At 56.6% G+C, this 12685-nt stretch overlaps 3 protein-coding genes across 3 annotated transcripts; 2 read left to right on the top strand and 1 right to left on the bottom strand.

Annotated features, from left to right (window-relative positions):
• Nucleotides 1–1640: 1640 nt before the first annotated feature.
• GCG54_00001945 (uncharacterized protein) lies at nt 1641–2081 on the bottom strand (the record flags this gene model as incomplete). The annotated part of the gene is made up of 1 exon (XM_045402046.1): nt 1641–2081. A coding segment is annotated over one exon (441 nt), but the record flags the coding sequence as incomplete, so codon positions are not given.
• Nucleotides 2082–9403: 7322 nt separating this feature from the next.
• Nucleotides 9404–10559, top strand: GCG54_00001944 (uncharacterized protein; the record flags this gene model as incomplete). The annotated part of the gene is made up of 3 exons (XM_045402045.1): nt 9404–9561; nt 9640–10254; nt 10307–10559. The coding sequence occupies 3 exons, from the start codon at nt 9404–9406 to the stop codon at nt 10557–10559; spliced, it is 1026 nt and encodes a 341-aa protein (XP_045270774.1).
• Nucleotides 10560–10638: 79 nt separating this feature from the next.
• GCG54_00001943 (uncharacterized protein) lies at nt 10639–10895 on the top strand (the record flags this gene model as incomplete). Its single annotated transcript, XM_045402044.1, has 2 exons — nt 10639–10674; nt 10749–10895. 2 exons carry the CDS (start codon nt 10639–10641, stop codon nt 10893–10895), a joined length of 183 nt encoding a protein of 60 aa, XP_045270773.1.
• Nucleotides 10896–12685: the final 1790 nt, after the last annotated feature.

The following is a 12685-nucleotide window of genomic DNA, read 5'->3' as shown; positions in this document are numbered from 1 at the left end:
ACTAAGAAGCCGTTGGTCGGTGGACGTGTTTTGTGTCAATGGGCTGGCTTCCCAGTGAACGAAACCAAAACATGCGCAGACAATTTGGAAGAGGCACCGATTTAGCAACACGAGCAGTGTCGTGGCTATCAGAGCGAAAGACTGAGGCGCGGAAACGTCATAAAGAAGACCGTACTTGGGAGTTGGCCTAGGCACTGTAGGGTCTCATGATCAACGCCTCGGCGCCAATCAGTGCCAAAGACAATCTGGGCTGCCGAAACCGTTGAAGCGCACCATCTGCTTGGGATCTCTTGTTTGAAGTGGCGTAGATTAGAATACCCCGGAAATAACAGCGGGTGGGCGGCTGGCGATACGGCCTCAAGATCTGTACACGCCTGTCCATTCAGCGTTTAGTGAGGCTCTCAGCTGAATAAGTCGATACGCCCGCGGCCTCGTCGGCGTAGCCGTGGCATGCGATTCTGAAACTCGGGGGGCGACAAGGCTTTTGCCTCGCCGCGGCTGCAAAAGTTCCAAGTGAGGTTGAGGGGTTGCCTCGGAAAGTGATGGACTTTTTGCCCTACAGCATTCATTGACCCATGTTTTGAGTTTGCCGGGCAGAGTGCTTGTTCGATAGCCTCCCTCTGAGTTGCAACCCTTTGTGCTGGCTCTGCGTAACGCCGGTTATCAACGATGAGCTGGCTGTTGATTGTTTGCTTGATGCAAGTCCAAGTAGAGTTGCTGTAAGACGGTGTTGTTCATGTTCTCGCCGACGTATAGGAGCCAATGGAGGGTTGAAGAGGGGTATGTGGAGATGCCCAGACTTAAGGCATGCTTATTATTAGTTTTTGGCGACGTCCAAACTGCCATTTCCAGCAAATGCTTCTTTCACGGTGCCTGCTTCTGAACAATCCTTCGACATCCCAGGCTCTTCCAGGGCAACGGATTGTTTGCTGATTGGTCTTCAAGGAGCGGTGAGGGAGGCAATGGCTCTTGTCTCGCTCGTAAGCTAGGGAACCTGTGAAGCCATCAAAAGCCACAATGGGCAGATCTGAGGGACGAGACCGAATGCAAGCAAACATTTACCGCCGACCATCGAGAACCACTTGGCCGGATTCTCCAGGCCACCAAATTCTGGTCGCCCACAACTAAACCCGGTACAGCGGCAACTGGTGTGCTGGTGTGCATGGCGGCAAGAGAGGACAGCGAATCAACTCCACCAGTTGTGTATGGCCATCCGTGGTCTGTCGTGTTGCCGCCGCCACCTGATGTCAGTCGTTCCAGCAGGTCGGTAGGTCGTGGAATGAGAGACACCGCGAACGATTTGATGACACGATACTGGCTGGCTTCGGCAGGTCTCTGCATCCCCACGGTCGTCAGAACTCAGTTGATGATGTTTAAATTGTGTAGTGCGATGCGGCGGCGACAACGTGCTCCGTAATTAGGCAGAAGGGGGTCCAGCGGGTAGTTAGCACACAGGAACGTCGATCCGAGCTAAATCGTTCCGAAGCGCCACAAAAACCCGCGCAGCTCTCAGGGCGAGCGGGGGCGATCGGCCACCGTCGATGGCAAAGGTGAAGACATCTCTGGAGTTTGGTCCGACGGAGAAGCTGTCCTGCCACCTACCCGCTTGGGCAAGCACAGGTAGATGGGCTGTCTGCTCATCAAACGAGACGGCCGATAGAGAGGGGAAGCGGGCGCGGTGCAGCAGCAATATTAGAAATGTTCCCAGTCAATACATACACGAGCACCCGCCCGGAGGGGCGGACGAGATGTAGCCGCTGCAAGTCATTCGAGTTGTGCGTGACATGACGACACGGAACGAAGTTGTTGAGAGACTGTTTGTCTAGTGTCTGGTCAGAGACGGCCGCGAGTAGCCATCCCGCGGGCCCCGCTTCTGCAGAGAGATCCATTTCCAGTAAAGGCCGGAGGCGGAATTGAGGCCAGTCGCATCGACATCGTGGCAGTCGTGCGGGGCTGATGGAACCTGTCGACCGCTTGGGACGACACGGCCGGGCCAGTCCTACGGCGTAGGGTAAACTCTTCGTCTCCTCGAAGAAAAGGCGTCGACAGGATTGCTGAAGAATCTGTCGACCCGACTGGCCAGCTGCCGTTTCGGGGTTCCATCGTGTTGATCGCCAACCCCGACGGGCGGCGGGTCATATGCGGCTGTTATGCGGTTGGTCCAACAGCTGCTGCTCGTTGGCCAGAACGAATCCACGTTGCTGCCATGAACCATGATTCGGGGGGCTGGTAGCTAGCTGCACCTGACGAGAACACCTGTGTGTTTCTCCAGGAACGGCGTGGGCTTTGCAGATGTTTGCACCTCCTCTCTGTGGCTCGCATGCAGCGGCGGCGATGCGCTTGATTGGGCGCGAGCGCAGAATGGCATGTGGGCGGCAATTCTGTCCCTCAGGACGTGTCACCTCTCACCTGCCACCGCGAGAGTCGCAGCCGGTCGATATGCAGTTTGACGCCTCCCAGTATCGTTCCGTTCGTTCCCTGCCTGGTTTTGTGTGTCTGCAACGAATTGTGTGTCTTTTTGCAACATGGGCGAGCGGGGCCTCTGGCTTTGTTTGGTCCAAGGTAAGGAAGGTAATCAGGCAGCCCTCGTCTGCTTGTACCCCCATACAGTAGTAAGTCATTCACGACCGAATAAATGCGAAACCTGAGTCGACGAGAGGGATGATGGCCGGGTCTGGACTAAGCTCGAGGCGAGATCCAGAACACACCAGTCCAGGTCGGTGCTCTGGTGAGACAACCATCCTAAGCAGAAACCCGGCAGGGCGGTTGGAAGCAAAGGCCGTGTTCGGCTCGCGTGTCCAAGGCAAGTGAATCGGGAGGCGTGGCGCCAGGGTTCCGTCAATCGTCGACGGCCTATTCAGCCATCGCTCCAAGCGAGGTCCCAGCCAGCGGCGCAGGGCAGTTTTCGTAGAAGGCGTAGAAGGAGACGGTCCTTGGTAAATTGTGCGGAGCTCGACGCCGACGCCGGCCTGTGTGAATAGCAGCAGCAGCAGCAGCTGACAGCCGTCCACCGCTTTTGCTGTGGGTGTCACCGGTATGCAGCTTGCGGTGTTCCGGCGCTGCAATGCGGTGCGGTGGTGGTGACCTGCGGTGCAGCAGCGGGGGATGGCATGATTTTTTTTATTTATCTGTTTAATTGTTGCGGGCTGGGTGTACATGTGTATCGCACTGGCTTGGGCGTCTGGCTGTGCGGGTGACGATGGCGTCCTCTAGGGCCTGTCAATAGAGGTTGAAATGGCATTGATTGATAGTGTTCCTTCCCGGTGTCTGGTACGATGCGAGGCGCGATCAACTGCGAGCATGGCGTCGCGTGTGCGGCGCCTCAGCATGCCCAGATGTCTGAGTGCGTACTGCGGACATGTCGAGGCCCGCACGCTTGGGCGACGGGTTGACGTCGACGGCGACACTTGACACTTGGCTGATTGACGTTGACATCTTCCACTGACTCGGACGCTAGTGACACAAAGGTGAGTCGACATGTCTGTCGTACGGGTACCTCATCCAACGTGCGCATGGCAGGCAACAAAAGCAACAAGCATGGCGTAGAACTTTTGAAGTTTCCCATGGAAGAAGGGCACCCCTGTCTGTGGTCTGCGGTGTGCGATGACTTCCATTAGATAAATCACTAGGCAAAAGGCTCTGCCAGCGTCAACGAAGGCGTCGTTGGTGAGACTCCTACGCCCAGGTCTGCGGGCGGCACTGGTGTTGTCCAATGTCTGACCGCCTCCCCAGCCTCATGGGTTCTTCTCTCTGCTGGTGCGTTGGTCAATCTGTCTCCCGCAGCCCAGCCCGTGGAAGCGGCTGGTTGCGTCCTGGTTGATGGGAGACCCCTTTCCAACGAGCTGGTTCGGTTGTTGGAAAGGGCCCTGTCTGTTTGTGTGTTTGGCCTTGGGCCTGACCGGATCTCTGGAGAGGGAGGCCATTTCTTGTTGTGCCCTTTGACCGCACATCCGCACCGAGTCGGTATTGGTAACGCCAACGCCAATGCTTCGAGAACGAAGAAGCATAGTCGTGACCGCTCGGCTGGGAGAGAGAGCTGCGGCCGTAAGATGAGAGTGGAGATGGCCGTGTACGCGTGAGAGCCGCCTAAATCTCTTTCACTTCCATTGGTGAAGTAATAGACCTGTGCTGTAGTCAACTGCTGGAAACGACGTTCGACTTCCGCCTGGCACCGAGGTGTGGTGTGGTGTGATGCGGTCTGCCAGGCGAAAGAAAGCTCACGCCCTGGGCATAGCCCCCGGTCCCAGTAGAGGTTTCGATTTGCGCCATCTTCTCCGGTTGACCCTCTGGCCGATGCTGACTGGTTGACGGACGCTGGCACTGGCGAAAGCAATGGCGCTGGATGCTGCGCTGCCCTGTAGTGGTGATTTCGTAATCTTTGAGGGCCCTCCACTGCTGGATGGACGGCGCCGTCACAGTGGTACGGGTACATCATACTGCAGAGAGCAACCTCGGATTGTGCTTCCCTGCTATCCGTACCGCCCTGTGCTGGCCTGACGGGACCAGCAACACCCCCGCTGCTGTTTTATGTGGTGCTTGTGCTGGAGATGTGCTCGCTCGCCCGGGTGCTTGGGCTCTGAGGTGAGCATCGTTCGTCTCCGCGCGGTGCCTGGGCCTCGCTGTGCACAGTGAACGCGACAGGTCTCCATCCGAAAACTTCCCCCGAAATCCCAGTCCCCGTTCCTAAACTCTGAGGTGGACGCCCCCCGGGAGCCCAATCTCATCTATCTCGTCTACAGCACCAATCAGGAGCCTCATAGCAGGAGACTGGATCCAACGCATGAGAGAAAGAAGAGCACATCAGGTACGTACTGCATAACTAAGACAGCACCACAGGGAAAGATACGGATACCAGAGACACGGAAACACACGGGGCTCTTAACCAAGTTCTCCCAAGTGCGAGCGCCCTCGACTCACTCGGATCGACTCTCCTCTGCTCCTCCTCCTCTACTAGGGGGCGTGTCCCTGGGAAAAACACTTCCGCACGCAAAACACAGTAAGGCTGGGAAAGACTCGCAAAAAGAAGCAACGAAACTCTGCTGATGCGACGCCCTGTCCCCGGCCTGCTGGACTGACACGTGCGCACGATGAAGGAGCGGTAAGCCTTGCTTCCCAGCTTCCTACGCCGCAAATCCGAACCACCAGACATCAGCATCCAAGGCAAGATATGTCCATCCTCACAACCCGCTGATTACAAACGAACACCTTCTCCTACCATCCGGATTACCTCTCTGGGGTCGGGGATGAACTGCTGGGATCGCCTCGGTCGGTGCCCGGGAATAAGATCAGGAGGCTTTTAGGTGCGAGAGACATGGGACCAACCCAAATCCACAACGCCTCTAAGCAAGGGACGGTCCTGGGACCTGAGAGGGCCACTGCAGCACGGGGGCATTCCATTCCTATTCGTTTAGTCCTGCACTGTACGGATATCCCATCTTCTGTACAGCCTTCCAACAGGACAGTGAGAGGACGGAGGAGCCAACAGAAGGAGCTTCATCCTGTCCGAGGCTACATGCATCCCACCCCGGCACGCAGGTCTTGATACCGCGCAGTCGCAGCAGCGAACAGCCATCGTGAGGAATGCAGCGTCGGCCTCGCGGCGCTCCGATGAAGCCGTCGGCGATGCGGCCGAACGTCTATCGCGTGGTGTTTTAATTGTGAGAGTCCGACATGAAGCAGTCCTGCGCGCGCCAGGGGCTCTGCGCTCCCCGCGCCTGAAATGAGAGAGGAATCATCGTCGTGCCGTACCTGACCTGACCCGTCCGAGGCATCTAAGTGTCTCTTTCTGGGACGCTAGGCCGGCCGTCTCGTTCCACCGGCCTGGTATCAACGGGATATTGATTCATAGCGAGAGGGCCTCTCTCTCCCTTCCACGACAGACAGACGCCCCGCTGCCATTCCCGTGGACCGCGGCTCTCCCCTATGCTCGGGATCCAAGACATTGCCGGGCATGGACACGGTGCTGTCGTCTATCGTGGCCGATCCTACGTGTTGCGAAAAGCCTCGGCCGGGTTCAGGTTCAGGAGGCGGTGGGCCGTTTCTGTCTTGTGTGTTTTGTTGCTTGCTCATCTTCTTCTCAAAGAGATCTCCTCCTCGACGATCCAGATGCCTCTTTCATCGCAGCAGCGGGCCCCCCGTTGCTCTTTTTCATGTGCTGGGAGTCTGGGACTGGAGTCTGGGAAGCAGGAGGATGGATACGGGGCGCCGGGGAAGCAGTCTTCTGCATCTGGCTTTGGCTTCTCTTGCAGTAGTGAGATTTTTGCGCTCTGCCCAAGTGGACTCCGTACCCGGTGCGGGAAGTTAAAGAAGGGAAGGGAGGCCCGTCCGCTAAGCCATTTCGGGTCCGGCTTGCTATCTAGATACCCGTGGGTCGGGTGGGTGGTGCTTGGGACCGTGGGCAGCAGGATGAAGACGCAGTTTGCTTTCACGCTTCCACAGTGTTAGGAGGTGCAGATGCCAGGTGCCAGGTGCTGCGAGGGTGAAGTGAAGTGAGGTGAGGTGAGCACGGCCGGTTTTGCTGTCATTACCGTCCATGAGTACGGATAGTGAAGGTCACGGGAGAGACTCCTCAGCCCACTCGCCAAACATGTAATTACGTCGCTTGCTAATTCCCGCCAATTGCCAATCAGCCGTCAGACGTTGTATGCGTTCCGAAGTTCTGGTTCTTCAACACACTTCAACCCCTCCCCCCGTCGAGTCTGAATTTCCCCTTCCCCATCTACTAATAAGCGACCGAGAGTGAGACACTACAATGTCCGGCTCGTCGATTGATATATGCTGGGGGCGTACGATACCGTATGTGTCGCTTGGTTGGTCGGTCGGTCGGTCGGTCGGTCGGTCGGCCGCGCCCCCGCCAACACACGGGAATTGGAATCATGGGGGCGGGAAACTAGAAAGAATGGGATATCCTCGGTCGTGTTTTAATTAGGTCTCACGACGACAAGCCGGAGCTTGATCTCTAAAAGAAAGGTTTGCTTGTCGAATGCCGCGGTCCGTTGGTTGGTTTGGATGGTAGGGGACTTTTGGAAAAGCCATCATCTGTGTGTTAAAAGGGCCTTTCTCTAGCTCTGGCCTTGGGATCTTCACCGCACGTTACCACGGCACCTTAAGTTGAGGAGGCTGCGCTACGGCGCACTTGGCCAGCAGGCTACGGATACCAGAGTAGGCAAGTTAGCTCGAGGCAAGGTGCTATGTAGGCCCAGCTAGTCCACCGCCCTTCCTCTCCCTTGAGGTTATCCTGTGCCCAGCTCGTTAGCGTTCGGGAGACGGAAGGTGCATGGTGAGAGAGGCAGACACTTCCGCGCGCCGAGGGCGAAGGGGACGTCCTGTCACGTCGTCCCGGTATCGAAGGTCGATATCGCCGTCTCCTGGAATCCCTCTTTGGGTGTCTCCCTCCGAGCCTCGTCCATCATGTGGTGTCTGGAAGAGTCTGGGACCTGCTGCACGCCCAAGGAACGGCAGTCTTAGCTAAGACGTGTATCACGGATGTCAGGCCAGGAACGAACGCTCTTGTGTGTAGACAGCACGCAGTAGTCGACAGCAACCGCAGCGACTGAGGCGAGGCATGGCCCCGAAGGGCTTAGCGCCGGACATATTCCAGAGCAGCTCCGTGTGAATCCACCCGGTCGTGGTTGTGCCTCTGGACAGGGTTGGCAGGGTTCAGGGGTGTGGTTCAAGACCCTTCCAGACCCCCGCTTTCCAGGCCCGCAATCGCAGAAACCAGAAAAGCTCGGACATGCTTCCCAATTGGAAGGTACAGACCCCCCGCTTCGCTTCTTCGCTTCAGAGCGATGTGGTGGTCTTGTATGTGCGGATCAGAAGAGCAGTGGTGAGGTGAGTTGCGAGTGTACGAGTGAGGTGCATTGCTTGTAAGATAGGTAAGGTAGAGACAGAGAGATATGGACCGACCACATGAGCCAGTCAACCAGTCCCATTGTCTGTCGCCAGTCAGTGCAATATCGATCCCAGCAGTTACGTTACCAAGGACTAAACGAAGCAGGAGTGGGAGAGAGGAGAGGGAGGGGTGGGCGAGGGTGGACATCCCCTCCCTTTGCTCCACCACACCCCAGCCCCAGATGCAGCGCCTGTGCTGACGGTCGAATCTGGCTGGCTGGTTGGCCTGTCTAGATGTCGGGTGTCTGTCGCGGCGTCCTTCCACCCTTCCCTCGGGACAGGTACGTAGCTTTCCACACCAGCCTGGGTTCTGAAGTTGTGAGAGTATCCACTCAAGAACTGTGGGTCGCTCTTGTTCTGAAGAGTGGAGCCTTGTCTCCGGGATGGGGCCACGGCCATTCGAGGGGAGCCACTGTGACTGGGGGGAGCCACTGGAGCCACCGTGCTGTGATGGGTGACCAGTCGCCAGCAGTCACCCAGCGAGGTGGGTTTTTAGTGCTACCACTGCCAGTCCACGTTTGGTTTGGTACCGCTCTCCAGCCCTGGTGAGGTGTGTCGCCGGTTAGGTCTGGTCTTCCGCCCCCGTCTGTTGTTTTTCTGGTTCTGCTGCCCGCTGTTCGCTGCCCCTGCTGCTGGAACTGCATGGCCCTTGTCCGCTCCAGCAACCTGCACTTTTGCTGCTGGCCAAGGACGTGGAGCCCTCTGCCCATGTTCCCCTTCAACCCCTGTGCCTTCCCACCACCCTCTTGGGACGCTGCACTGGGACCACTACCTACCTTACGCTACCTACGCTACGCAGTGCATACGGTACGGCGCACCACTTACGCAGTAAAAAGGACGGATACGCTTGACTTGGGTTGGTACACCACCTGGTTGGCCTTGGCTTGCCTTCCCACTTTTTCCAGACTTCCTTTCAACCACCTCCTCCCCGTCCACGTCCCGTCCGTCCTCTTCTTCCTCATCCTCCCCCCTTCTTACACCACACCCTCTTCCCGGCCGACTCATCCCGAACAACTAAAAAAGTAGTCGTTCGCGATTTCGACCTCCTCTTCTTCCTCACCGCCAGGCAATGGGAAGGAGATAGAACAACTATCGTGGAGGACTCACTCTTTCTCGCCCGTCACCATCGCCGCACCCGCCGCAATTCGACCTCGCCCGCTACGCCGTGCTGTCTCGCCTCGCAACAACCGACGATCGACATCCAGCTCTCGCCTCCAGTCCGCTGATCAATCCCGACAGCGCGAACCACCACCCTCAAACCACACACCTTTTGCACTTTTTCGCCTCTCGACCGCCACCACCAACGCTTCTTAAAGACGTTGCCGCGAGACACAATTGCTCCTCCGTCAACCCCATCGCCAAAACACCAATCCCAGCCCTGCTCGATTGTGGTTTTAGTGCACTGCAGATCTTCAACTCACCCCGGGAAATCCACATTTGACCCGGGATCCCACGTTTTGCAAACCAACGCTTCGTCACTACAACAACAGTAACAACAGCAACAGCAATCATGAGTTCGCCAGCGCAGGCCGGGCCTTCGGTCCCGAAGGAAAAGAAGGGCCTGGGAAAGATGCTCGCTAGAGCCAAGACCGTCTTCAAGGGATCCTCCTCCAAGCGCCAGTCGACCATCTCCACCTCCGGACAGCCTGCCGGACAGTCCAGCACTGCGTAAGCGCCAATTTCTTTCTATCAACCAACTCTTGCGATATCGCAATGGCCTGTATGACGAGTCTAACATGATCACAGTCCCGCCCCCGCCGCCGCCCCTGCTGCCGCCCCAAAGGAGACCGCCAAGGAGCCGACCAAGAGCAAGTACGAGGACCTCGAGGGCGTCGTCAAGGTGCCCAGAGCCGAGCTGTTTGAGGAGCGCGCCAGAAAGTTGGGCGAGAGATTCGGCCTCGAGATCAAGCAGAGCGAGTGGATCTCCACCGAGGGCACCGCTCTCCGCGTCGAGAAGCCCATCCGCATGCGTGTTCACCGAACGTGCCACAAGTGCAACGCTACCTTTGCCGCCGCCAAAGAGTGCCCTACCTGCCAGCACGTCCGTTGCACCAAGTGCGTCCGCTACCCGCCCAAGCGGACCGAGGCCGAGCGCATCGCGAGCCGGGAGAAGCGCGCCGCCATCCTCAAGGCCCAGAAGGAGAACGCTCCCATCATCCCCGACTACTCGTACGATCCGAAGGACGCCAAGGACATCGTCCTCAAGCGCCCCAGCAAGACTGGAGGACAGGATCTCATTTACAAGAAACCCAGACAGAGGGTCCGCAGAACCTGCCACGAGTGCCAGACACTCTTTACCGCCGGCAGCAAGACATGCTCCAAGTGCAGCCACAACCGCTGCACCGACTGTCCCAGAGACCCGTACGTTGAACACCCGTGACATGTCGACGCTGACTGCTAACCGTATCAACAGTCCCAAGAAGGACAAGTATCCGTTCGGATACCCTGGCGACGAGTTTGGGCCGAATGCTGTGCCGCATCACGAGTGCTACAAGTGCAAGACGATATACCCCGGCGGGGCGAAGGACGGCACCGAGTGCAAGAAGTGTGGACACAAGAAAGACGCCAACTGTCCTCGCCTGAAGCCTCGCAAGGTCGAGCCAGAACCAGACCCGGAAATCCTCAAGAGCATACAAGCCAAGATCGAGGCTCTAAAACTCAAGTAATACGACACTCCACTGTTGTTTACATCGTCCGACTTTTATGAATTCGACTTGAAGGCGTCCGGGCATTGCGGGGTGAATGATGTCGAAGTTGTTCTGGTGCGGGGGGCGGGAGCGAGTACGCGACATTTCCTATTCATCTTCAAAATCCCTGGGGCGCACGTTTTCATCCGATTCTTTCCGTCGAACCAGCATTCATCGTTCCTTTCATATTGCAACACTACGAAACCACACGACCATCCATCATCTGCATCATCACAAACCTTCTCATTCCGCCACAACGGTCTCTCTGCATCGGCCAACGACACCAGAGGGATAACGAAGAACATGAAGCCTTGAAGCACATCACACACTACGCGACCACGAACCCAGCATTGCCTCGACCACACAAAAGGCACCGTTTTCTGCCGACTAATGACAACCTCCAACTTGCTGCATACACCTTGCCCACCACACTGAAAAGAAACAGAAAAAGAAAGGATAGGAGACGTACCCTGACGCACCTGAACTGGGAGGAGGGGGTGGATCAGGCCATAATCGCGGAAGAAGGGACGAACCGGAGACACACAGCGGTTGAAGCGAAGAGAGACACGGGGAGAAAAGCAAAAAGGGAGTTGATAGGCGCTGTATCGAAGAGAGGAGTTGCATTTGCAGCGAGAAAGAAAAGAGCGGTAATGGGCAGACAAACAGAACCGACAACGCGGGTCCAAAATCAAGGGTGGCAGACTAGCCGTGCGGAAAGCGGATTATTCTTCTCTTTCTCATCACATTCTTCCCATCTCTCACGAATCACCCATTACAAATCATTTGTATCCAACGGATTAGGATTTTGCAAATCAGAATCGCCTTGGATAAGCTGTCTTCTCAGTGCCATGATGCTTTCGTCAGACGGTGTCCGTGATGTGCCATCGGCCGTTGTTCTAACCACACTAGCAGACCGTTATCATCTGACTTTACGACGAGTCGTCAACCAGCGATGTCACGTCGACTCGTGTAACCGTGTAACGTAGCCTGTCAGGTCATACTTCCAGAAACCGAATAAGAGGGCGAAAAAGCAAAGTTCATGCGCGCAACGCACACACAAGAGTCTGACCGAGGTCTCCGGCAACTAAGGAGGGGGGGGGGGCTAATTAGAGGGCAACCGCAATCCCGGGAAATCTGCCCATGACAGCACGCACGCACGCACGCACGTACAGAGTGAGAGGTGAGAAAGAGCCACGAGCCCGGGCGACGGGTTTAAGCAGAGGATTAATTTTGGCCGTGTGAATTAAGGGGTGTGTGTATGTGTGGTGCGTTCGTATCGCAAGGTATGTGTGTGTGTGTGTGTGTGTGAGTGTGTGGCGCGGGTCACCTACCTAGTAGCGTCAAGGGGCGTGCGTGCGTAATGCCCATGACAATCAAACGAAGAAAAAAAAATTGGCGGTGAGTTGGAACACTTTGCCACGGGTTTGCAGGATGAGATCTCGTTGGGGGGAAACGAGATCTGCGCGGTCCATTTTCCTGGGTTCTCGCGGCTGTTGGTGCTGACGGAGACGGAGCCCCTGGTCGTATGTGTGTTTGCTCTGTTGGTTGGTGAATTGGTTTCCTAATCTGACGGGCGGCGGGAACGGGGAGGACGCCACGGACAAAACCGCCCGTGTGTGTGTGTGTGTGTGTGTGTGTGTGTGTGTGTGTGTGTACAGTAGGTGTGTGTGGTCGGCCTTCTTGGCCTTCTAGAAAAACGGGGGGCTGAGGGTATTGGATGGTGTGGTGTGTTGATGGATGGTGGCCAAGACTTTTTGTCTTTTTTTCCCCTTTTTTTCCTTTCCAACGCGCCATCAGGTACCGACGAATGAAAAGCGCAGAATGGCCTATGTTCTTCGTTCGAGTAGCGTGCTGACGGAGAGGTCCCGGGAGTCTGGTTTGGATGATTGTTGGACTTTGCTCTGCCATTGGATCATGCGAGATGACTTGGTGTGTGTGAGAAAGAGAGACAGGTGAGGCTGTGGCGCGGCGGGACTTGAAGCGGTGATTGGTGAGTCGTGCATTTCTTTTTGGGGACAAAATCTACGGGGGCCCTATATCGAGCCTGCAGGTGAATTCCACAACTGGAAGGAGCTGGTTTGATGTCCTCGTACGCGTGTGGTTGT

This window comes from Colletotrichum gloeosporioides (assembly GCF_011800055.1).
Source record: "Colletotrichum gloeosporioides strain Lc1 chromosome Unknown consensus_7, whole genome shotgun sequence".
NCBI classification, from domain to species: Eukaryota; Fungi; Ascomycota; class Sordariomycetes; order Glomerellales; family Glomerellaceae; genus Colletotrichum; species Colletotrichum gloeosporioides.
The sequence above is the reverse complement of the archived record's forward strand: the minus strand, read 5'-3'. Positions and strand labels throughout refer to the sequence as shown.